Below are 26,779 nucleotides of genomic sequence, written 5' to 3' on the forward strand. Positions count from 1 at the left end.
ACACACCTCTTCGGAAACAGTTATGTCTGTTGGAACGGGTGCAACTATTCAAACGAATCGTTATGTCCGTTGGGAACGGGTGCAACTATTCAAACGAATCGTTATGTCCGTTGGGAACGGGTGCAACTATTCAAACGAAACGTTATGCCCGTTTCTATTATTCATATTCAATTACGCGTTTGGTTCGACGAGCGTGCACTCCGCACTACCCTAACTCGTTTCAAACTTAACGCATAATTGCATTGGCCTATAGTAAATCACATTACTACCAAAATGCATTGATGATACTAAAATCACCAACAGGCCCGACCCGACCCAACCCATAAAAAACATAGGCCCGATAGGCTGACCCAAAAAGACAGGGTCGTGTTTTTTAAAGGATTTTGCGATCCGACCTGCACTAAATTGTAAGGCTTATGGGCCCGCCCGATGGACCAGTCCATTTTGACAGCTCTAGTTACATACATACATGTCATAACACTCACAGTCGTCAAATTTAGGGATAGATTCATAGAGCTGCCCAAAAGCTAATGCGCCAAGCCGCCAACCATACCTTTTAGAGTAAATTACTAATCGGCGCAGTACCTTTTACAGTAATATCACAAAATAGCAAATCACCACGCGCCAATATGGCGCGTATTCGAAAAGAAGAAAAATTCAAATTTCACCTCTGACCAAAACCGATCAAGATCTTACTCTACGTACGCTAGCACGTGCGCCGTCACCTAACACTGATCACATACAATACTACGCTCGCATCTCCACTCTACGCACTTTCCTCTCTCTCTTCTCTTCACTCGTTATCCTAACATCAAAATTCCAAGGTACTATCATCATCATCACCGATCATCGCTATGATTCTCTTCGTTTATCAATTTTCTATCAATCTCGCATATCTTCAATCCCCTTTTGTATGGTTATTCTCCAAAAAAATTGAATTCAAATTCGATAAAATAGTTTTTTCTTCTGTTAATACACTATTCAATCTCAGCCTCTCGTTTTCCCATTATCTGTATTTGTTTATTTATTTAAAAGAAAATACTAATTTTGTAAAACTGGTTTCTCGGCTGTCCCATTTTGTTGACCTAGAAAATAATTAATTCTACTATACTATAGTATTCATTTATTGATTAATTTATTGATTTATTGAAGTGGGACTGAATTAAAGTTATCGTTGGTTGTTTGTTTGGTTCAATGTAGATAGGATAGGACCAGTAAGGTGTAACCAAATATAGGGAGGTGTTTGGTGGGGATTAGAAGATACTATAAGAGTTATATTATATAAATAAATAAAACATGGCTGATTTGGTTCAAGAGGAACAAAGGGTTCTTGGAATTGACGAAGAGGGTCAAAATAAGGGAACTGAATCTGAGGGAAACAGCAACAACAGGCGTATACATTTGGAGGGTCAAGGAGAGAAAGATATGCAAGGGAATTCGATTCATAGATCCAGTTCTAGGCCTCAACTTGATGTTAGTAAAGCTGAAATTCAATCTAATGTGGAGGATAAGTATCCCACCATTTTGTTGCCTAATCAATCCGATGATTTGTCTCACCTAGCTCTTGATATTGGAGGTATGTCATGTGTGTGTGACTCAGATCAATGTTTCATGCTTTTGGTGTTTTGTTTTTCATTTGGTTAAGTTGTTTGCCTTTCTCACTTCTTTTTTATTAGTGTGTATTGTTATGATCTTTGTTCTATTCATTTTGTTACTATACATGGTTTTTGTTGTGTTTTATGGGGGGGTTAAAGTTAATATTCTGGGTTAGTATCTATCTTCCATGAAGTAATAAGTGAAATGCATAAAACAACTGCCATCTTTTAACCAACTTTCCTTTTTCAACCTAGGATATTATCTGTTCACTCTGATTCTTGTTTTATGTTATTCTTTTAGGCTTGGTCCTTGTCTCTTGTTTTTGACTTTTTTTTTTGTGAAGTTTGATTACTATCTTGTAGAGAAAGGGGGATACAAACCTATAACAGTGTATATAACAGTTTCATCTTTTTACTTTTTGAGGTTTTCACAGTTTTGAGTCATATTCAGGGATTTGTCTTGTCACTGGTCTATTCTATGATTATTCTGGTTCATTTTTAGGAAAATAAAGAACTTGTAGTATCTGTACTATGCACGAAAGTTGATCTATTTCATTATATGGGCAGGATCTCTGATAAAGTTGGTGTACTTTTCACGACATGAAGGCCAATCAGATGATGATAAAAGGAAGAAAACTTTAAAGGAGCGGTTAGGGCTTTCTAATGGTAATAGGAGAAGCTTTCCTATTCTTGGCGGGAGGCTTCACTTTGTCAAGTTTGAAACAAGAAAGATCAACGAGTGCTTAGATTTCATTCATTCAAAGCAGCTTCACCGTGGTGGGTACATAGTCCCTTTTAAGCATTGAGCATTTAAATATCATTTTATTATCTTGTTGTTTTTGTGTTCATTCAACTGAATTCAACATTGCTAGAAAAAGTTAGCACATTAATACAACTTAGTGAATTTATATGATTATGGAATTTTTTCTTGCTTAAAGGGTTGGAGTCACGTTACCCAGATGCTGCGGCTAATGAAAATGCCATAATTAAGGTAACTTTGAGTCTTTGTTCTCTTGGCTTAACCAGAAGCATTTCTTCTAATATCTTTTCTGTTTGGATTATATCATTTCTTCAAATCATCAATCATAATTTATATGAGATTGTAACTATAAAGCTACAACCTTTCGCTGCTTATCACATGTGTCAATAGTTACTGTCCAAATGAAATCTGATTTGCTCTGCCCTCTGGTTTAGAAACCAATATCGAGGATTTTTCTGTTCATTTCATTTGATGTTGTTAGTATTATTTGTAATTTTAGTATTATCTATTTTTGGAAAGCTCTCAAATTGGATAATATTTTCCCCACTTTTCTGCTTGTCTTCTGCTTTGATGGCTATGAAATACTAGACTAATGCATTCATTTTGTGACAAAGGCTACTGGAGGTGGAGCATACAAGTATACTGACCTTTTCAAAGAAAGACTTGGGGTTAGTCTTGACAAAGAGGATGAAATGAACTGTCTTGTGTCAGGAGCGAATTTCTTGCTTAAGGTGGATGCCTGTTTTAAATTATCCCTTTCTCCTGCATTATGCATTTTATTTAAGTCAGCTTGACAGGGGAGGATGTATTGTCTCTGTGAATAAGTATTAGGTACTTTGCATTTTCACTTATTTAAATGAATAATCATAAATAAATAGTTAAAATGAGAAACAGTTCTTTGTCTGACTTTGCTTCTTTCTGAGTCGTTGTTGTGTTTTCCATTGTTATAAAGGTAAAGAGCATTTCTTTGGCTAAACTTGGTTATGTTTATAATTTGGTACAACCAATAAGCTTTAAATTTTAACATGCTAGAGTTTTTATATAGCTATAGCTGATTACTGCTTATTTCTGTATTTTCCTTAACTTTTCATGTTTCTTGCTACTGACCAAGATCTAATTGGAAACCACGTTGGTTCTGTCTTTTAGTTTGGAAATTGTGAACAGAGTGTGCTATGCCATTAACTCTTTCATTTTTACTGATCTTATACTCTATAGTTTGCTCTCTCTTTCTCTCTCAATATCTCTCTCTCCCTCTCTATCTCTCTCTTGATATCTCTGATTAGAAGTTCTACCACTTCTTAGTAGGCAATTCGACATGAAGCTTTCACACACATGGAGGGCAAGAAAGAGTTTGTTCAAATTGACCATAATGATTTGTTCCCTTATCTTCTAGTTAACGTTGGTTCTGGTGTTAGTATGATCAAGGTACAGTTTTTTTCGTGTATCCTAATTTTATTATACTTTTGATATCTTTGGACAACGTATGACAATGATTATCAGGTTACGATACTTTCTTTTTATTTGTCATAGGTTGATGGGGATGGAAAGTTTGAGAGAGTTAGTGGGACAAATGTTGGTGGTGGTACTTATTGGGGCTTGGGAAGACTGTTAACGAAGTGCAAGAGGTTTTTATCACGAGACCTGTTATCATTTTGATCTATTACTATGTTTAAATTATTGACAAGGTGTTTTGTTGAAATGAATTTCAGCTTTGATGAGTTGCTTGAGCTAAGCCAGAAAGGAGACAATAGAGCCATTGACATGCTTGTTGGGGACATTTATGGTGGTTTGGATTATTCTAAGGTAAATTTTACAGTTGACCTTATTATTATATACTATAAATGTTCATCATATAGTGTGAGAAAAGTGCAAATTAACTTTACAGAGTAGATGAATATGAATCATTTTATAATATTTTATCAATAGACATGGCTGAGTATTCTTTGGTCTTAAATAATTCAAGATTGGTCTATCGGCTTCCACTATTGCTTCAAGTTTTGGGAAAACTGTATCAGAAAAAAAGGAGCTTGAAAACTACAGGCCTGAAGACATATCACTCTCTCTTCTACGGATGATTTCATACAATATTGGCCAGGTGAGGTGGCAATTATAATACATTCCATTTAAGGATAATTTCATACAATATTGGCCGGGTGAGATGGCAATTAAAATATTATCTATTTTTTTCTTAAATATATGCAGCCAAACCTGTGATTCTTCTTGTCCGTTTGTCCAACCCATTATTAAAAATCTCACTGTTATGTTTTGTAAATTAGACATGTAAAACTGTAGAGTTTTTTGTAGTTAGTTTATTTATTGAATCTAATTTCACTTTTAAGTAATATCTGTTATCGGGAACCACTTTAAGTAATTCCAACGTTCAATTCTAGTACTTATTTTTCTTCCAGCAAATACCTGACACTCCTGTGTTCTTTTCATCACTCTGTAGATAGCTTACTTAAATGCATTGCGATTCCGGTTGAAGAGAATATTTTTTGGAGGATTTTTCATCAGGGGTCATGCTTATACAATGGACACTCTTTCTTTTGCTGTTCAATACTGGTACATAAAATGCCCGAGAGCTTGATGTAAATAGAATATTTTTCTTCTAAATTAAATTACTACTTTGACTTGCAACTTATATAATTTTGTATTTAGGTCTAATGGGGAAGCACAGGCAATGTTTTTGCGACATGAAGGCTTTCTGGGAGCTTTAGGTGCATTTATGAGTTATGAAGAGCATGGTTTAGATGACCTCATGGTGCATCAGTTAGTTGAAAGGTTTCCAATGGGTGCTCCATATACTGGAGGCAAGATACATGGCCCGCCACTTGGAGATTTGAATGAGAAGGCAAGTGATAGGAAATTGGGTGTTTTGGAGTTAGTGTATTTAGTTTAGCATAGTTTTTTCATAAAAAGTTTATCCTAACAACCATAAGTATAACTTCGAAGTCAATTTAACAAGAGTGTTTTTTTTAGTGGGCATCAATTCCTTTACCACCGACCGAGAACGTCCCATTTTCTCCCTGAGTGGTTTCTCTTGAAGCTGTAATAGTTAAATAACTAAAGTAACTCCACTAATAAAATTCTCCAGAATAACTTTTAATGTCACCCTATGGAATCATATCCAATTGAGTTGGAATATTTGTATGCCAACTTGAGTAGCTAGTAAAATCAAAAAGTCTAGAATATAGTAATGTGCCTCATGGCATGAAATTATAAATTGAAATGAAGTAAAATTCGTTATACTTCAAAACAGCACCTGTTTCCTGTGATACATTGATTGTATCATTTCTTGTAAATTCTTCTAGGTGGTTATAACTCTGATGTGCCTTAGTATTAAATATTAAAGGAACCGACTTTAGTAAGTTCCACTGTAACTACTGTACCCTAGCTATATTTGCTAAGTCTAACTGATCCCTAGAATCAGAAAACTAACTAACAGATTTAGTTAGCTGTGCAAGTCTAGATAGACCACACCACATGTAATTCAAATCATATAGTACACAAACAGAAAACAGAGAAACTCAGTTGAGATTTTTCTCTCAAAATCTATGAATATAGAATTCCAACACATAGAGTTATATGAATAATTTTTCACCCTTAAGTTCAGAAGAGGCTCACTCTATTAAAAATTTGATGTGATTTGGAGGTTTCAATGCAGATTTCATGGATGGAGAAGTTTTTACAAATGGGAACAGAAATTACTGCACCTGTACCGATGACTCCTGTTGCTGGAACTACTGGACTTGGGGGTTTTGAAGTCCCTTTGTCAAAAGGAAGTGCTCTGCGATCTGATGCGAGTGCTCTAAATGTTGGTGTTCTCCATCTAGTACCAACTTTGGAAGTGTTTCCATTGTTAGCAGACCCAAAATTGTAAGTATTGTTGTGGAATGTGCATACACCTCCTAGATTGAAATTTCACATCTATTGGGCCGCCATTACGATGATATGATCTTGTCATTTATATTGCCATAGATGGCAATAAAGAACTATATATATGCGCTGGCTTAGATGCATGCACGAATCATGTATGCATACATGTACACACATATAGTGACTTATTGCAAGAACAGATCACGGCCATTGGATTGTTTCACACTAATTTGTAATCTTGGCCATCCATGTAAGGTCTAATAATGGTCAATATCTGATCCACTGTTATCACTTGTTATGTCGCTTTGTATTTATTAACTATGGTTTGTGTGCCTTTTCAATATAGAAAATGTGCTACTTTTTTAAAAAAATTGGCTTTATAAGACAATCCTATGTCATCACTTTTCATTATTCTGTTTTTCAAAACTGATATTAAAATGCATCTTTCAGGTATGAGCCCAATACAATAGATCTTGCAGATCCCAGTGAATTAGAGTAAGCAAATTATCATTAATTATTGGTCAATTAAGGCTTCATAGTTTCTTAGTGTTTCTTCTGTTGCTAACACAATTTGTATCTGACATAGATATTGGCTCACAATTTTGTCAGAGCACTTGCCAGATCTTGTTGACAAGGTAATAAACTAATGTTGTCTTGGAAGTTCAAACCTCAGTCTTCATGCTTGTGTCTCTTTTATGCCACACAAAAAAAACTAAAATTGGAACTATTCGTGTATGAAAAAACACTAAAGATCACTCCAGGTCTCTGCTTACAATAAAGATAACCTCTAGTATCAATAAAAGTGTCACGTGAGCATTGGAGACCAAAAAAATTACTCAAAATTATCTTGCGCGTGAACTGTGTTGGTATAATGACAGCCTATCTTAGAATCAGATAGAACTGTAGAAGTTCAATACAAACACTCAGAGAAGGATTATATGTGATCTGTAAACTTAAGCTATTTTAGCATTGGCATTCTATTGCTGTAAAATATTACTATTTATCCTTTGGCTTTTAAAATATTTCTGTCAATCAATTGGAGCACAGCCTATACCTACTCGTGTAAAACTATTGTATTTCTGTGTTTAGCTTGTTAATGGTCTGGATACAACCCTTGGCTCAGTCACTTTGTTGTTCGGTTGTACTGCATTGTACCTCCTCTTGTTGAGAGTTGTATGTGAAAAGACAAATTATCAAGTCATAATGTATTTTCCGATTTTGATATATACAGGCTGTTGCTAGTGAAGGTGGAACTGATGATGCCAAAAGAAGGGGTGATGCTTTTGCTCGTGCATTTTCTGCCCACTTGGCAAGGTAAGATTGATATAAGATTCCTGTTTTGATGGCTTAGTATGTTGGTATCATTATTGAAGCAATTGTATTTTAGCCTTGTTATCTTTAATCAACTAGTTTAATTTTAAATTAAAAGTTATTGCTGGTCAAGTGCTCTTGCACTGTGTTTCATGGTTTTGAGAAACTCCTCCCAACAAAAAGATGTGCATGAGAAGCAACTAGAATTGCCAAGCACCGCGATCTTGTGTGTGTGAGATATATACATGGATCATGTCAAAGTTACTATAGTTTACAAAATTGGCTAGTTCGGTCTCCTTTTACTTTATACTGCCCCTTTTCTTAATTTTTTAGTATATCTATTTTTTCAACTATAGCGTATTAGCATGTGAAGAGAGAAATCCATGAGTGTGTAATAAAGAGCTAGGGTGGATGTTGTATTTGACTTAAAAAACTTGGTACCATAACGGGAGGGAATTTTTTTCTTAACACATAATTCTTTGAATATAAAGACAATGCAATTTGGTGCAGTTCCCACTCCAAGTCAACCAAATTTCTAGCATCAAAATTAAAACAGATTGAAGGATGTCCGACCTCTTCCTTTTTCACAGTTTCACCAACTAGATCATGAATCCCATAGAATAAAAAATAGAAAATTGTTCAGATGGAACTTCAAATTTTGTGTGAACATCCCTTAAACTTCAAACTTTGTCATATTATTGATGTTGACACTGTATTTATTATGTTTAATAAATTTTCAAAATTCATGGACTTTATTTGGTTTAAGCTCTCTTTCCACTAATCAACTTGCACACCAAATGAATAGGTTGATGGAGGAGCCTTCTGCATATGGGAAGTTAGGTCTGGCCAATCTACTGGAAATGAGGGAAGAATGCTTGAGGGAATTCCAGTTTGTTGATGCCTATAGAAGTATAAAGCAGAGGTAATTATGCTTTTAAATTTAAATCTCTACTTGGACTATGTTTAACCAATTGCCTTCTGAGTCCTTTGAATATTTTTTAACTAGAAGTTTAAACATGAATTGATTTTTTTGTCCATTCACACATGCATTCTACTGATATTTCTATCTGTGTGGTTCCTGGTTTGTGTATGTATAATAGGGAAAATGAAGCATCACTTGCCGTTTTACCTGACTTGTTTGTGGAACTTGATAGCATGGATGAGGTATGCCGGAATAGTACAACAATCCTTTAGATTTAACGAATAGGGGGAGTTAGTATAAACTGGTTAAGTAATTAATGTATCATTCCTAATTTAAAGAAAATGTGTGTTGATCTATCTAATTTTTTAATAAAATTATAACTGAATGAGTTGGTTAAATTTTGAGGCCATAGTATTTTCTCATTCATGAGCTAATTTGTACTCGCTTCTGCTATGGGCTTAAGGAACTCTAGCTTCTAATAAATCTTGTTGCTACCAGTAATATGAATCTCCTTTGTTTCAGGAAACGAGATTGCTTACTCTAATTGAAGGTGTTCTAGCTGCAAACATTTTTGACTGGGGATCTCGTGCATGTGTGGATCTCTATCATAAAGGAACAATTATTGAAATTTACAGAATGAGTCGCAATAAAATGCGCAGACCATGGAGGGTAGGTGTTGAGCATATCTGTTGATAAGAGTTATTATTATTATTATTATTATTATTATTATTATTATTATTATTATTATTATTATTTTTTGAATTTATTCATCATAGTTCATAGTTAAATACCAATATAACTTTTACTGATCTAGGTGGATGACTTTGATGTCTTCAAAGAGAGAATGTTAGGGTCCGGAGGCAAGAAGAAGCCCCCTCATAAAAGAGCTTTACTTTTTGTTGATAATTCAGGTGCCGATATTGTTCTAGGGATGCTCCCTCTGGCTAGGGAGCTCCTTCGTCGTGGAACTGAAGTGAGTTCACTTTCAAGTTTCTATATTTTGAAAATTTTAAAATTTTGTATAGGATGTTATACGTGTTTGAACCTAAGCAACCCCCTTCCAAAAAAATTGTTGACTTTATTTGAATTTAAACTTGGTAATTTTAATAACGGGATTGGCTACATTATATTTATATGGTTGGTAAATCTCCAAATTTAAGTACGACTGCCTCCTTAAATTTCCCTCCTTTAGCATGGTTTTTTTCACTATCAGTTTTATGATTTGACAAATCAATTAAATAATGATTGATTGACATACACATTATGCTGTAGCTTTATATTCTGTGCATGCATGTGCTGCTTAAGTTAGCGTCTGCAATGTTGCAGTAAAATAAAGTATAGTTAGTTTGTTATTACGGTAAAATAGAGTTACCAACTGTTAACAGCTTGCCAAGCTTGCATGATCGGGATACAAATACCTGCAACTACATTATGCACTTCATAATTTTTCTGAAAGCCTATCTTTCTCTGAATTCCACTCTGCACCAATTTCTACCATTGTTATTTACTGGTACTTTGGATGTTATATAGTCACTTTGGTCAATGTCTATAAATATTGTTTTTGCCATGATAACAATGGACATGCCTTGTAGGTAGTTCTGGTTGCAAACTCGCTACCTGCTTTAAATGACGTGACTGCAATGGAGCTTCCTGATATTGTAGCTGAGGCTGCCAAGGTTTGTCTATTTTTCTGAACACTAATCGGTCTTTATTTTATTTTATTTTATTTTCATGTCTGTCATATTCAGTTACTTCTCTTTGTTATGCCCGCCCCCCTTTCCTCTTCGCATTTGATGGAAAAAGCTTCACTACATATAAAACACTCCTTCATTTTGTCTATTCTTCAATCTAATAAAATTGTCTCGTAGACTTTTACCAAAATGGCATAGCATTCAATGTGAATTGAATTAAAAAAAGATTAACTAGAGGTCATTTGTGCAATTTCATGTATCTACAAACGGAATTGTTTTTTTTTTTTTTTTTTTGACCAATACAAACGGAATTGTTAGAAGTTCCAAATACCACTGTCCTTTTGTTGGTATTATTTTGACCATATTATCCTTTAGTGGAACTAAACTAATCTTCCTGTTTATAGCATTGCGACATTCTAAGGCGAGCGGCTGAAGCTGGAGGCCTGCTTGTTGATGCGATGATTAATACAGATAGTTCTAAAGAAAATTCATATTCAGTCCCCTTGATGGTTGTTGAGAATGGATGTGGTAGTCCATGTATAGACTTAAGACAGGTCAGCTCTGAGTTGGCTGCTGCTGCAAAAGATGCCGATTTGGTGAGAGGATTGTTCTTTCTGTTCTTGTTACAACAACATTACTTTGCATATAGGAGGAGTATAAAGGAGAAACATTTTATGATTGAGTTTTTGTCATCTGCAGATAATTTTGGAAGGGATGGGTAGATCTCTACATACTAACCTCTATGCTGAGTTTAAATGCGATGCTTTGAAGGTAACATCTCTGGTTAATGGCTTTTATAACTGTCAGATAAATTTAATTTGACTATTTTTGTCATTTGGTTTTGGTAAGAGTTTACTTAGCTAATGCTTCTCCGAAACTCTATTGTTCTTCTGTGTCATGATTGTGGATAGTTTGATACATTCTTCTTCTTCCTCTTTATCATCTTTTATTTATTTATTTTAAACCTTCCTGGCAGCTTGCGATGGTGAAAAATCAGAGATTGGCTGAAAAGTTGATTAAAGGGAACATATACGACTGTATTTGCAAATACCAGCCTTCTAGTTGAAAGCTTCAAGGAACGAGCTGATTGTGTAATCGAGTTTCTAAGAGAAAGAACTGGTGTTCAAATGTAACCTTATGTATGTTTTTTTCTTTGTACAGATGCACTATAAAGTTTTATTAGTTTTGAATTTTTCATAAGAAATGGAGCTTGTGAGACCACTGAATTCTAATTCTAAGTGGTCTCACCAAATTTTATACACCAAATCCAATGGTCCTTTAGTCCTCTTGACGGCCATTGAAGAGGTCTCACTCTCAGCAAGCCTTTTTTTCTATTCGAATTCTACGTATTTCCTTAATATCAATTGTATCATTCGCATTTAATTGCACTGAAACCTCTTGTATTTCTTTCTTAAATCTCTTTCTCAACCATATCAACACATAATATAGCCTTAACATCCTCACGTGTTTTCGAGTAAGGAACTACCCTGAATTTCTAATTGATGCCTTTTTGCTCTACGTATTCCCTCACTATTTGTTATATTACAAAAATCACATGTCACCTTCTTCTTGTTATTTAAATCTTTCAAATGATTATATTTCCATCCTATATTCTTACTATTGTTTGGTTTGAACGTTGGAGAACATGAATCAACCGACGTAGAATTCAGTGTTGTAGATGATGCTGCCATATTGTTTTAGTCTCTAGAATAAAGATAAACAATCTTTACAACAAAACAAAATAGAAGAAGTAGAAAGTAGAAAAAAACAGTAGAAAGAAAAGAAGTAGAATAAGTTGAAGAATTAGAAGAAATTACCTGAGATGGTTGAACTAGATGAAAGAAGAACCGAAGAAGGGGAGTAGCAAGGAGATGGCGGAAGAACGAAGGAGTTGTAGGGAAATTGCGGCAGAACTGTTGAAAGAGAGTTAAGGAATGAGGGCACGATAGAACACATCGAACGAGGGAGAAAGAAAACAAAAATTGTTTAAAACTATTTTAAAACAAGGGCATTTAAGTAATTTGGCCTAGAAAAATGTTTTAAAAAATAGAGAACCGGAGCCGCTCCGCCCGGAACTTCCCGCGACCCGGTAATGGGGCTGAAGCGGCCGTTTTTCCATCTCCGCCTCCGAACCCTGCATATCACGCGGGGGGTGCCGCGCCGCTACGATGCGCTGCGATAGCGGCTGGAGCGCCTGCTATTGACAACTCTGGGGATCAAGAGACAACAAAAACAAAAAATTTAGCAACTTTTTCCCTCTTGATATTGTACTACATAAGTGTATTGATTTGGACCTTGCCAATGCACTGATTTGGACCTTGCCAATGCACTGGATCTTGAAGTAAGGGCATAACTCTTTGTATTACATTAGTGATGCTCACTCACTCACCTTAATGAAAAACCAATAATGCATTTAAAATTCGAAAGTTAAAATTTTGATGCACTCGAAATTCAACGACAATTAAGTATAAGACCCTGGATTGAAAAAATTTGGAGGTTAGTATCCATATTTTTTAGTTTTTTTTTACGAAAGTTAACTTTTAAAACCATTCCTATCGTCTAACCCCAGAGATAATTGTAAAAATGGGAAGAATAACATAAATTATCATAAATTTTTGTTATGATATACATAAATCATGTAATTATTTATAGATTTTTATTAACCTAAATCTAACATTAGATTTCATCATTAAGAGATAGTTGAAGATGTTTTAACATTTTTATGTCTGTCTTGTAAGCGTCACATCCACCTCTATCAAATCTTTGGTTTCATAACAATGAAATATACTCCACATAACCGTTAAATCTTCATTCGTCTTCTACTCAAACTAGTTGAATTGTATATTTCCTTCATTGTTAATCGAGGGTGAACGACAACAGAGTTTCACGACTCTCCAATTGTCTAGGTATCCCAACAGATTCTATAACACCCCAAATTTAGTAAATTATTTTATTTATTTTATTTTAATTTAATTATAAATTTTATTTAATTATTATGTGGTGATAATTAAATTAATTTGGGTGGTAGGGGTGTGTGACCTTGAGAGTAGAGTGTAGAGAGTAAGTAGAAGTTGGTATATTTTTTTTAGAATTATTTAATAATTAAAATAACAATAATCTATTGTGATTTATTTAATTAAAATGAGAAATAGAGGAATTGAGCCAAAGGTGAGAAGTAATGAAAGTTATGGGGAGGAAGGAGTAAGAAGTGGGTAAGTTTGAGTTAAGTGTGTAATTTTGAGAAAATTTATCCTAAGTAGAAGATTAAGAGATAAACCTATAATTGAGAGAAATCTATCATTACATAGAGAAAGTGAAAAGAAGTTAAGGCTACGAGTAGAAGGTTGAAACTTAAAAAAGAAGAACAACACCCAAGTTAGAGAATCACTTTGGTTGCTAGAAATTAAGGTAAGGGGAGAACAACCTTAATAAAAGGTATATGCATGAGGGATAGAGTAGATGAGTCCTTAACCTCCAATAGGGTATTTTATATTGATTAAATATGAGTTTTTGTATTGTTATGATGTTGCTGGCTGAATTGATGATGAATTTTTGTTTATGATTATGTGTGATTTTACTAATTTGAAATTGTAATAAATTCCACCATTGTTGAAACTTGAAGCTTTGGGGTTAATATGTTTTCGAGAAAATTGAAAAAGATAATTGTAAAGATCGGGAATTTTTATGAAATCAAAATCGGAGGTCCAAAAGGCCTCCAACGATGAAAAACGCAAAAGTTTTGCATTCTGCAGTTGGCGTCGACACATACGTCGCGGTCGTATCATACTGATTTGTTTACAAAATCAAACATTCTGTCCTTTTAGCTTCGACACATATGTCACATAGGTCGACGCATAAGTCCTATATGTCGACGCATGCTCCCTAGAGATCGACGCAAGTTTAGCAGAATTTGAAAAAATGTCGTTTTGACCTAAGTTGTATCCCCCTACAATTTTGGCCATAACTTTTGATCTGTAAGTCCAAATTAATTGTCATTCGAAGCGTTGGGAAGCTAACGCGAATTAATATCAAATGGAATTTTTTATCAGGGGATGAATGTGTTGTGATAACCCGAGTAATTGATGTGGATTACATGGGTTATTGATGTTATGTTAGGGAAGATGAGGATTTATAACTTTGAAATGATTTAATAATTGTGTTGCGCATATTTCAATTGTGTTCGGCATTTGTGATTTTGATTGTGTGGTGATCCAAAGAATGGATTATGAGAGTCGTCAGTGCATTTTGTTAGGATCAGAGAGGGATCTTAATGCATTGACATTGATATGTATGATTCGTGCATCATTTGAATTGTGTCAAGAGGCAAGTTCGCTAGTTTAAATATGTGTCAAATGGCTTGTCCCAAGCTCAGAGAGGGGGCTTGGAGCTCAGAGAGGGGGCTCATGGGTTCAAAGAGGGAACTTGATTTTTGAGACGAACAAATGTTGAGTTGGTACCACACGCATATGCATCAAGTTTCATAGTTGAGTTGCATTACATAAGTGAGTTGTATGCATAATGTTTGTTTGTGTGTGATTGTTGAGTCGAGTGTGAGAATGTATTATGACATGGTGTATGCAATTATTTGTATAACATGTATGTATTGATACTCTACCTTGCGGTATGTATCACTTACTTTATTAATGGAATTTATCACCCCTTTGTTGTTGTTGTTGTGGTCTGTGCTTCTCCTTGGAGTACATATAAGCATGTAACTGAGTAGCTGCTCAGAGCGGAAGATGGCACGAGGTTGTTCTTCTTTTATTTTTTGTTTTTCATTTTAGATTACGTGCTCGTATCTGTAACATTGAGTGGGGCGAACGATGTCTTTTTATTTTATTTATGTTAAATGAAGAGTTGGATGTTATACTCTCTTCGAGGCGATACTTATATTGTTATATTCTGTTTAGTTTTGGCTGGCAATTGGACAAATTGTCGTGTATTGTTTCTCTCAATGGTTGTCAATTCGTCAACCATTACAGCTTTCTAGGCATCATTCTTTAATGCTTCATTATGGTTGCTAGTTCAACATTTGTCATTAGTGCAAAATGAGCAAAATATTCATCTTCTGTGACTTCATTAATTGCAATCACCTCACAATCTTGTAGTCTTGCAGGATTTACTCTTGTCCTTTGAGATTTCTAGATCAAAGAATCTTTCATATCATGGAATTCTCAACTACATCTTCTGGTGGAGTTTCATCAGACTCACCATCTAATTCTTCTAAGCTAAGTTCAATAAAGGCTTGTTATTTATGCTATTAGAAGCCCAGTTCCATGCTTCATTTTCATCAATATTGATGTCTCTATTGATCATAAGCTTTCTGCTGATTGGATTAAACAATCTATAAGCTCCAGTTTTGTGATAACCAACGAGTATCATAGCTTCACTTTTGTAATCTAGTTTCTTCATTCTAGAATCAAGCACATGCTTATGAAAAATTGAACCAAACACCTTAATATGATCCACTAATGATTTCTTGCCACTCCACATTTCTTTTGGAATTTTGTTCTTCAATCTCCTTGTTAGAAACCTATTCAACTCATATGCAACTGCTGTTACTGCTTCTCCATGAGTTAGGCGTACCATTTTGCTTCAACATACACCTAACCATATCCAAGATGCTTTTGATATTCCTTCTCTAAATTTCTTAAAACATCTTGGAAGTATATTCTCCTCCACCATCTGTTCTAAGGACATTGATCTTCTTCTCACTTTGATTTTCCACTAAAATTTTGAATCTTTTAAAGATTTCAAATACTTCATCTTTGGGCGTGATCAAGTAAACCCAAATATTTCTACTGTGCTCATCCATAAAGGAGAAAAATTATATATTTACACCTATGGTGTGATCCTTAAAAAGACCACAGACATATGAGTGAACCACTTCTATGATGCAGGATGAACTCAGAGACAAATAGGACTTGAAAGCATTCTTAGATTACTTTCTCACCAAGCAGCCTTCACATAACTTTCCAGGCATTGCAAACTTTGGCAGACCAATCACTATTTCTTGTGCAATAAGTTGATTGAATGATCTGAAGTTTGAGTGACCAAATCTCAAATGTCACAACCAACTTTTTTTGTGCTCAACCACAACTTGCAGAAACTGATCAAAGTCTTGAAGGTTATATTATCGAGAACCATTTCTCAATTAGTTGACAAACACTTAAGAGATTACACTTCATGTCTGGTACATATAGCAGATTTTCAATGACTATTGACTTGCCATTACTTCTTTTGATGACCGTGTTACCCGCTCTTTCTGCTTGCAATGATCTTCTATTAACAAGTCTGATCATGCTTCTTCTTGACTCATCAAACTTGATAAGCCATGTCTTGTGACCATTCATGTGATTCAAGAAACCTGAGTCGAAGAACCAAGTCTTTGAATCAAAATAATCATATGAAACTTTAGCCATAAAAGACCATAGTTTCATAACCATCTAAATCATCTTGTTCCATTTTTGCTTCATCACAATATTTATCTTTAGTAGTTCCTTTTCCTTTGTTGTATCAATTGTCCTGGGCCATGAGAGCCAATTTCTCACAATTATAACATTACATAATTTTCCTATCAAAATTTTCTTTATGATGAGAAGTCCATCCTCCTCTTTTAGAAGATTCAGGCTTGTCTTCATTCTTCTACTTTTGAGAGTGAGACAAAGAATCCTTCTTATTATTGCTTTTGTCAAATCTACCTTTGAGCTTTCCATATCCACCATGCTTCTTCCAAGTATGAGCTAGCAAAGCCTGAATTGATTTTTGAACACCTTTTTCTTTCAACAATTCTCAACTCATGGGCTTCTTATGAACCTACAAGGTCATCCAACTTCAGCGTAGACAAATCACTAGATTCTTGAATAGCCACAATAATATGATCAAAATGAGAGGTCAAAGGTTCATCACCTTCTCAATGATCATCTTATCTGTCATTTTTTCACCATAATTTTTTATCAAATGAACAAGATTTTGCACCTTGGACACATTGACTGCAAATTTCTCATTTTCTCCCATCTTCACTAACTTATATTGGCTTTGTAAAGACTGCAACTTTACACTTTTGACTTTCTCAGCTCCTTCGTAATATTTGACAAAAGTATTCTATGCCTCTTTCGTAAACTCAACATGAGCAATCCTATCAAAATTTACACCATCAACAGTTGATTGAATACAAAGCGACGCCTTGAAATCCTTCTTTTTGGAGTCTATGTAAAGAGTACGTTGAGCTTCGATTACGTGTGCTACAAACTCAGAAACGCATTTGGTAATCACCTCAATAATATCTTGAAAGCCAAATAGGGACTTCACTTGCTTATGCCAGCGGTTCCAATTCTTGATTCTTGCCATCAAGAATTGGTAGATAGTGTGAAATGTCATTGTTACCATTCATCGTTAAACAAATGCAAATCACCACCCTAAGATACACAACTTTTATGGATGAGAACCAAAGGGTTCGGATACCAATTTGTTGGTGCAAACTCGATGTTTAGAACAAATATTCGACGTAGATATTGGAGAGAGGACAGAAGTTGGGAGTGTAATTGGTAAAGTAATATTATGACAGTGAGAGTTATCAAAATATTATAAACACAAGTGTTTATATACTATATGTAAGATTACTTGTCTCATAAGTAACAATCTAACTACCACAACTAACAATCTTATAACTACCATAACTACTTTAAGTTGGATTTATTTACAACAAGAATGAGACTGAGGTCTTATCCAAGTATTAGTAGGTTAAGAAAACACATGAGGGGATTCATAAGGTGCGTCCCCATAGTTATAGGCTTGGGAAAAAGAAGAACCAACATATTAAGAGCTAGGTTGAGGTTGAAACTGTTGGTTAAACATGTGCAAACATGAGAGAAGTATGGCCAAATTTAAAGCAAACATGACATTGAATATTTGAGTTGCGTCCTCCTCTGCCTCTGCTATACCACGACCACCACACGAGTTAGTACCTCCTCTAAAGAATTTGTACTCAGGTTCATTTAACTAAGGTGGAATGAATTCACGAGAAGTATGAGACAAGTCAAAAGCATCATGTTAACTAGTGTAGGTGAAGTGTGGTTTAGTTTCAAAGACACAACATCAACAACAATTTGTTTCTTGATTTTGTCCAATCTAAGTTCATGAGCAAGAAGAAGGACTTCAACTTTATCAAGATCCATCATATCAAATTTGGTTTCCATAACTGATATTACATGAGCAATAGGATCTCCAATAAAAACAAAAGCATCAGCAAATTTTCAAATGCAAAGAAAGTAATCAACGAACTATGAAAATCACATTAATCTAACATATAAGTATTACAAATTTATACATTTAATATCTTTCGTTTTCTTGAAACAAATGGAATAGTTGAATAAAAAAAGGCAAAAAGAAAGATAGCTGCACTGCAATATTATTTAGCACATCTTTTGAAAGTTTTGGATTTTTCTATGATTAAATAAGCTTTCGTTGATAAAACACACAACAGGGCATTTGGTCTAGTGGTATGATTCTCGCTTTGGGTGCGAGAGGTCCGGAGTTCGATTCTCCGAATGCCCCTTTTTCCATCTCTATCATAATTTTCTTTTGCTTAATATATCTTGCATGACGGCACAATAACGAAGTCAAAGAAACACTCATATCATAGTTATGCACTTAATAATATAAATAATAGCCCAAGATTTTCATAAAGAAATAATAATAATATAACAGTACTACAACATATCATCTTTAACTAGGATACAAGAACTACCATATCTTCCTCGATGTTACATCAAACATAAATCCTAAATCTTCCATAATCTTCCATTACGTGTCGCACACTAAGACACACATGCATATTTATATAATCCAAAAGCCACACACCAATGCAGTAGATTTGGACTCTCCACCTTCTCATTCACACTCCATCCATCACCAACTAGAAGAAAATAAACACTACATAAAAAAAAATACATGAAATTAATTAATTAATTAATTAAACCCTCCCATACAATAACTTTATGTATATATAATAATACTATAGAGTGATTGATTAGGTCATTGATCAAATTAACCATTTACCAAGAGAAATCTCAGCCGTTGATCAAAGGGTTTGTTGTGGAAGATCCATAACCATTCATCATGCCACTCCATGATCCATATCCAGCATCAGAGCAACCTTGATCTTGTTGCCATTCAAGAGATAGTAGTTTAGGGTTTGGCTTCACATCAATTGAACCATTATGATCCTCATCATGAGCATCATATGGAAGCATGAGTCTTTGACAAGAATCCATTAAATAACCTCCATTGTTATTGTTTCCATCAAATGATGATGACATGCCACCAAATGAAGAGTGAAAATTCTGTTGCAATTGAAGCACATTTTGGTTTTGACCATTCATCATGTCTCCAACACCCATGTTCATACTCATGTGATCATTGTTTCCAAAAAAGTTATCAAAATTCCTAGAGCTACTTCCAATTATGCCTTCTAGTTTACTCTCCATCATGAAATCAATAGGCCTAGGATTCTCAAGCATGCAAGCATTGAAATTAGGGTTTCCTAATGCACCAGAAGTACTACTCCCTAGTAAGTTACTAAGGTGAGAGAATTGCACATCAGGGAAAGAAAGATGAAGATCCTTAGGGTTGTTGTTGTTGTGATTATGATGATGGTATGAATAAGAAGACCCTTGTTGAGGTTGGTTTTGAATATGATTTTGAATATTATCATTAGGTTTTTTGGAAGAAACTTTCTTGTTTTTTCTACAACCTCCACCAACAGGAATGTTTCTTAGGGTTCCTCCTTTGGTCCAATACCTTCTACAAGTCTTGCAGAAGTACCTAGGCTGAGAGAGACTGTAGTTGTTGTAGTAGCAGAATTTGGTGTGAGTTGAATCACATCTTGGACATTTTAGAGAAAGGTCATGTGGTGGTCTTAGCCTCCTTTGATCTATCATGGAGGATGGTCTTGAACATGTTAGCATGTCACCAGATAATGGTGAAGATGAATCCATTCCTGACTCATCGTGAATTGTGCCCTGACATTTTGTATAAAAGAAACTAGAAGTTAGTATATTTATGATAAAAGTTAAAGTAAAAAAATGTGTTGATTTGGTGTCTTGTTGGACTTGGATTGTTATACATTGTCTTTTTCTTTTTCATTCTTTTTGTTCTCTTTCTAGCTAGCTAGCTTCTTCTAGTTTTGTTTTTCTCTTTTTTTAGTTTTCATTCTTCACTTTTAAATTTTAATCATGAGATCAATGAGTCAAAAACATATAATGCAGCACTTTTAATTAAATTCTATAGAATTTCAGGAGATCAGTCTCACCGTCTACTGGCCACAACCCAACTAAAGGCAGAAAAAACATCGGTAGAAACCGGTAAAGACCTATTTGACATAAGAATAGTTGACACCTTGAATATAATTAAGTTGATTATTAATTTGTAAAGAAGAAACTGAAAAACTACTATAGCATTGATTTAAATAATGCATGTGGTAGTGATATAGCATGATAAAGAAAATGAGAGGCAAATGGTAAACAATGTGCATGTGCATGTGCATGGTATACCTGCAACCAGTGATCTGCAGATGAATCCATATTGCAGACGTGAAGAGAAGATAAACCCATTCAAAAGCCAAGAATTGAGCAGTGTAGTTGGTTAAACTAAGTATCACTCACTCACAGTCAAACTATTATACTGTATCAGTATTCATAGTGTAAGAAGAGAAAGAAAGAAAATGAGAGAGGTAAGTGTGTTAAGTGAGAAGAAACTTGCATGTGTTAGTGTGGTTTGCATTGCAACAACATGGGACAGGACAAGTGAATAAGAAGGAAGAAAAAGGTGAACTCAAGGGTAGTGAGAGAGTTAATCACTTAATTGGCATGTTGTCTGTTGCATCCTAAAGGAAAAAAACTCGTCGGTGATAACAATGGTGGGCCTTAACCTGTCTCTCAAGAAACGGAGGGTTGAGATTTGGAGAGAGGGAGTGAAGGTGTTGATGTGGATGAATGAGAGACGTTGATGATGATTTGGTGGGAGTGAAAGAATAGATATATACGTAAGAGTAGTCGTATCTGACGTGAGAGAAGGTGAGAAATGAGAATATTTGAGAGGTTCTATTATCGATAAAGAACGCATACCGAAAGAGCACTCTACTTAACAGCCCCACATCGTTTGGACCCACTCCACCTCCTTCCACAAGCAAGGGATATATTCTCCTTATTCAGAAGTTTTCAATCCTTCACGCGCCTTCTTGTCTGCCTTCATTCCTCTCTTTCTATTTCAGAGACTAGACAAAATCATCTAAGATATTCCAAATGTATTTGTTTTTAAAAATAAGTAAGGCCTAGGTTGCCTAGAAATTTAGGATAAGTTGTTAATTAAAATAAGTAAGATGTATTCTATTAACTAATTCTAACACTTAATTATGACATATGGACCATTGTTTTAAAAATAGGATTAAACGGGAACCAGAAGGATCATTGGTCTGGTAAAATTGTTGGATCAAATAAATTATTGGACTAGTGAGAATCGGCCAAAATCGGTAAAAATCGACGAACCAGCAGTTTTGAAAAATCGAAGGGTTAAATGCTTGTTTTTTCCTCATACAAAATGACGTCATTTTGATAACTTTTTTTAAAAAATAAAATTAAAATATCGAACTGTGGTTCAACCTACCTAGTCAAGCGTCAATCACCACTGGACCAACTAACAATTGGTAAATATAAATAGATTTTGTTCTAAATTTTTTGAAACAACTTTCTCTATTTGGAATTAAGTTTATTGGAGACTGTAATTATTTCGTCATTCAGTTTATGTTACAATTAGACTTTGTTCAATTTTTTTTTTTGTATTTTATATTATTTTGTTATATGTGATGATTAATATATTTAGAATTTGAATTAAAATAATAAACTTGTGAAATTGTGATATTTTAAAATTGTGTAGGTGTCGTAATTTTTTTGAAAGACATAGTCATCCAGTTTGAGTGATTTAATAACTATATAATTTGGTTATAGCGACAAGTTTATTCAACCGAGTTATCTTGTTTAATCTGGTTTAGTCATGTGATTCGACCATTGACACAATGGTTCGTCCAATGAACTAGTGACCCGACGCCCTTACGGCTTATGATCAGTTTGGTTTTTAAAACATTAATTTGGACTTTAATTTTGTTATATATTCAATACTTTTCTATTTAATCATAAATCTTATACTTATTAAAACTACAAATGCGTGACAACCTCTTGTAATTAAGGATTGTCAAAGGCTTTAACATTTGTTGTAAGGTTGAGAGTTTATTCACATAGAAGTAAAATTTCTATTTGCGTGTATTTCTGTATTGGAGTTAGGATTTACCTCTCAATCATGATGACGAGATATTTTTAGTTGTATTGGACCTGGATACAAAGCTCATTGAAAATAACAACCACTTAGGAAACGAATAGTTTACCTCCTGATATTCTGAAAAGGGTGATCCACCTGCCCCACGACTTACTCTGTGTCGTTACAGGATGAGGACACGTCATTCACCAATTTCCACATTGGGAGACTTAGGCCAGAGAAGGGCGAGTTATCTAATAGAAGGATAATACTTTTGATAAAAAGGTGAAATGAAGGTCTTCATATCGCCTCTTAAGACCTTCTCATAAATATATCGATGCACATCTCTGAATCAAGTCTGAAACAATTCATCACAAGTCAATTGTTGTGTTTGAGATTTGATCATAATGGTTTAAGTCAATTGCATGAGTTAATGAAACAAGAACCATATGTGATATCAATTCAAGTCATGTGGTAAGTGAAATCTCAAACTATTTTGAAAAACTTGAAAAGTTGAGATTTCTGATGTGTGTGACTAGAGTCATTCACAATCATGACTCAAATCAAACCAAAACGTGAAATCTTTTATGCCTGTGATTCGAATCACAGTTTACACATGATTCTAATCACGCAACTCTGTGACTTGAATCATAAGTTGTACATGAATCGAATCACAGACCTCCTTTCAGTCACTATCTTGTGTGATTTGAATCAAATTTAACGCATGACTTGAATCACGAACATGTGTGACTCAAATCACAAGAAAATGGCTCACTTTATTATGAGATCTTGTTTCATACTACTTGCTCATTTGACTCAAATCATGAAATGCTCTTGACTAGAATCTAACTAACTTTTTCCATCCATTTTTGTGTTTAATTTCAAGCACGTAAATCATTTTGCCATCTCATTTCCAAAAAAAATAATAATTGATGAAGTCATAATCTACATTGTGATTTTTTAAAATCAACACTCTCATTTTTTAAAGTTCAAAAAATGTTGAAAACAAATTTCTTTCATCTTCAACCTCTAGATTTGATTTCACAACTTAATTATAAGATATTTGTAATTGATTGAGGGAGACACCTTGTTAAAACTAATCGTTCTTGAAGATTTTGATGAGATTTTTTTGAAGCCTGCAAGATTGAGGTTGTTGTCATTAATGCTGACAAATTCCAGTAAAAAGAAGAAGGTTCTTTTCTCCGGGTGATTTTGGTAGTGACTGTATGGAAGGCTACAAACAAGGTGGAGTTCTTCTCAAACCTTCAGACAATTCATCGCACAAGAAATTATTGGGATCAAGGGTTTATTGCCACACACGAAGACTATGAGCAAATGGGTGAAGCTGGAAGATTCAAGAAACCTCAATCGAGTAAAGATTACTCATAAGAGTTTGACATTACGTTGTATACAAGTCAAGATCCAGATAGGAGATTTATTTTTTCCAGCATTATTGTGGATTAGTGATAGTATGAACTCTTGCAATATTTTTCAAAATAAAAAGGAACAGAAAAGGTTCTAATGAGAAAAAATGCGATGATGAACGTCGAACTACTATACATTAGGTTTTCAATTTTTAGCGGAGTTTATCATTTATTCAATTGGTAGCAATTTATTACGTACGGTTAGAATTTGTACCTAATCAAGCTTTAGTGATGATTAAATTCTAGAAATTATTATCGTTAGAATTCGATCACAATTGAAATATCGTATAAGACACATCTTGTGTAATATAAAATCCTTCAATCATTTGTTGTTGAACAATCTGTGAGTTTTATATTGTGTATTTATCGACATGATCAAATTCCATAAAATTATAATCTTTCCATTTTAGCTTTAAAACTTCCGCACACACTTTTGAAAAACCTCGGATAATACATTTTGGAGAATCAAGCGAATTTAATTATTCTTTTTAAAGGGTCTATTCATTCCCCCTCTAGACCGTTTCATTACTCTATATTCTCTTCCAACAATTGGCATCAAGAGTTAGTCTTTTGATTGTGTCTAATTGACTCCAAAAGTTTGAGAATATGGCGGAAAATGGCAATCTAAAAGGAGTGTATAATATAGCACTTGTTTTCAAAGGCGAAATTATACTCGTTGGAAAGAGAACATGTACTTACACTTACTATCAGTTGATAAAAATCTATGGGTAGTCGTCACCGAAGGATCTTTTATTCCTGCAGGCTACAATGACGTTGTTAAACACCCAAAAGATTGGACAAATGATGAAACCAAAAAGGCTTAATGTGATTTTAAGGCAAGGAACATACTTATCTCCCCTTTAAGTACGAAAGTATTATACTCAATTTCTCATTATAAGAGTGATAAAGGTATGTGGAACGCTCTCTCCAAACTCTATATGAGGGAACATATGACTTCAAGGATTCCAAAGTCAATATGTTTATAGAGGACTTCAAACTTTTTCATACGGAACCCATAGAATCCGTGAATTCCATACAAACTAGATTCCTCCACTTAATCAGCAAACTAAGCAACTTGGGAAAAATCTATTCTATCAAAGCTTATACTAACAAAATATTATGATCTATGTGCAGGGAGTGGTAACCAAAGGTTACCCCTATAAAATAATCTAACGATCTTAATACTTTGGATATTACAGAGTTGTTTAGGAAGTTAGTCAAGTATGAAAATGAATTAAAATGACTCGCGGATAGCAAAGTAAAGTCAAAAAAGAAAGAGAAATGGAAAGAAGAGGGATGAGATCTTTCTTTGAAATCTTCATCATCTAAAGCGGAGAAGTAAAAGGAAGAAAGTGACAACTCTGATGAAGAAGCACTTAAACAAGGGGAGACAAGTTTTTTCGTCAGACGCTACAATAGATACTTGAAAAGAAACAAGCTCAAGCATTCCGAGAAAGGCTTAATAAATTTCAAAAATACTCACCCGCCTAAGAAAGAACAAAAGAAAAAGGATTATGACATTACGAGTTACGAGTGTGGAAAATAGAGACATTTTATAAGCACTTGTCCAAGTCTCACCAAACATTATAAAAAGAAAGATAAGGAATTCTACAAGACGGAAGAAAAAATCTCCAAAGGTCGTAGAGCCTATATCGCGTGGGAAGAAGAGGATGAGAGCTCCTCCTCATATTCTTGCTCAAGTTCAGATGATGAATTTGTCAACCTATGTTTGATGGCACGTAAGAAAGGTGAAACTTCTAGGTATATACTTCTGAACACGATGATGAATATTCATATAGTGAATTGTCGAAAGCGTTTAATGATATGTATATGGATTCTATAAATGCTTTTAATAAAATTTCTCTCCAAAAGGAAATGATTTTAAAATGTTGTGAATTCAATGCCAAGAACAAAGTATAATACAAGGGAAGAATAAAGGACAAGGAAGAAGAGGAACACAATAATTGGTTATAACTGCTATTCTTTCACTTTCTCTTAAAACAAGATTACAAGTTTACAAGAATAAAAAATAACCTCTCTCACCCTAAATTAGGATTTGCAGCTTTTTTAATGATGAGAGACTAGTATGCTATTTATAATAAAACCTAACATACTAACTAATGGGCTTTTGCCACAAGGCCCATTACACAAGCCAACTTAATAAACAAGCTAACTTAACAAATTAGGGTTTAAACACTAAAACCTAATTTAACATGCTAACAACCCTAGCATCTTCGACACAAGCATGTGAACAACCTTCGACTTCATGCTTATTCTTGTCGAACCAAGAAGCTACCCTTCGACCATACTAGAGTTCGATCCAATATCTCACAAATCTCCACCTTGGACCTAACTCTACAACGTCAATGGAACAAACTAGCTTTCTTCATGCAGCTTTATCAACTGCATACAGTGGAGAAACTTGCAACTCGGCAATGTCTTGGTGATCATATCAGCAGCATTGTCTTCAGTCGAAACCTTCAACACTTGGACTTCTCCACGCTCGATTACTCCTCTGACGAAATGCAGCCTCATATCAATGTGTTTAGTTCGCTCATGATAGGCTGAATTCTTCGACAGGTGTATTGCACTTTGATTATCACATTTAACAGTGATACCTCGACCTTGAAGTTTCAGCTCCTTCACAAAACCTTCAAGCCACAATGCTTCTTTCACAGCTTCAGTTAGGGCAATATACTCCGCTTCAGTGGTTGATAGAGCAACAACCTTCTGAAGTGTTGCTTTCCAACTAATTGCAGTGCCAAACATAGTGAAAACATATCCCGAAATAGATTTTCTGGAATCCATACAACCTGCATAATCAGAGTCGACATATCCTTCTATTACTGCTTTACTATCTTCACCCAAGGCTCCACCATAAATTAGGACTC

General features: G+C 34.6%; 2 protein-coding genes and 1 non-coding gene across 3 annotated transcripts; 2 read left to right on the forward strand and 1 right to left on the reverse strand.

Moving 5' to 3' along the window:
* Positions 1-675: 675 nt before the first annotated feature.
* On the forward strand, positions 676-11,562 carry LOC131639952 (pantothenate kinase 2-like). The gene is made up of 23 exons (XM_058910373.1): positions 676-824; positions 1,201-1,576; positions 2,163-2,372; positions 2,534-2,586; positions 2,970-3,086; positions 3,661-3,780; positions 3,886-3,980; positions 4,065-4,158; positions 4,319-4,450; positions 4,805-4,917; positions 5,014-5,206; positions 6,020-6,231; positions 6,682-6,726; positions 6,818-6,866; positions 7,463-7,545; positions 8,348-8,464; positions 8,643-8,706; positions 8,987-9,133; positions 9,279-9,437; positions 10,057-10,140; positions 10,560-10,751; positions 10,855-10,926; positions 11,132-11,562. The coding sequence occupies exons 2-23, from the start codon at positions 1,297-1,299 to the stop codon at positions 11,219-11,221; spliced, it is 2,721 nt and encodes a 906-aa protein (XP_058766356.1). The 5' UTR covers positions 676-824; positions 1,201-1,296; the 3' UTR covers positions 11,222-11,562.
* A 7,077-nt stretch (positions 11,563-18,639) lies between these two features.
* On the forward strand, positions 18,640-18,711 carry TRNAP-UGG (transfer RNA proline (anticodon UGG)). Its single transcript has one exon. It is a non-coding gene; the product is annotated as a tRNA-Pro (tRNA).
* A 103-nt stretch (positions 18,712-18,814) lies between these two features.
* LOC131639947 (dof zinc finger protein DOF5.6-like) lies at positions 18,815-21,026 on the reverse strand. The gene is made up of 3 exons (XM_058910368.1): positions 20,709-21,026; positions 19,216-20,177; positions 18,815-19,089 (listed from the first exon to the last, which is right to left on the reverse strand). Exons 1-2 carry the CDS (start codon positions 20,766-20,768, stop codon positions 19,227-19,229), a joined length of 1,011 nt encoding a protein of 336 aa, XP_058766351.1. The 5' UTR covers positions 20,769-21,026; the 3' UTR covers positions 18,815-19,089; positions 19,216-19,226.
* Between the last annotated feature and the right edge of the window lie 5,753 nt (positions 21,027-26,779).

The sequence above is a fragment of the Vicia villosa genome, unplaced genomic scaffold (assembly GCF_029867415.1).
Source record: "Vicia villosa cultivar HV-30 ecotype Madison, WI unplaced genomic scaffold, Vvil1.0 ctg.002871F_1_1, whole genome shotgun sequence".
NCBI classification, from domain to species: domain Eukaryota; kingdom Viridiplantae; phylum Streptophyta; class Magnoliopsida; order Fabales; family Fabaceae; genus Vicia; species Vicia villosa.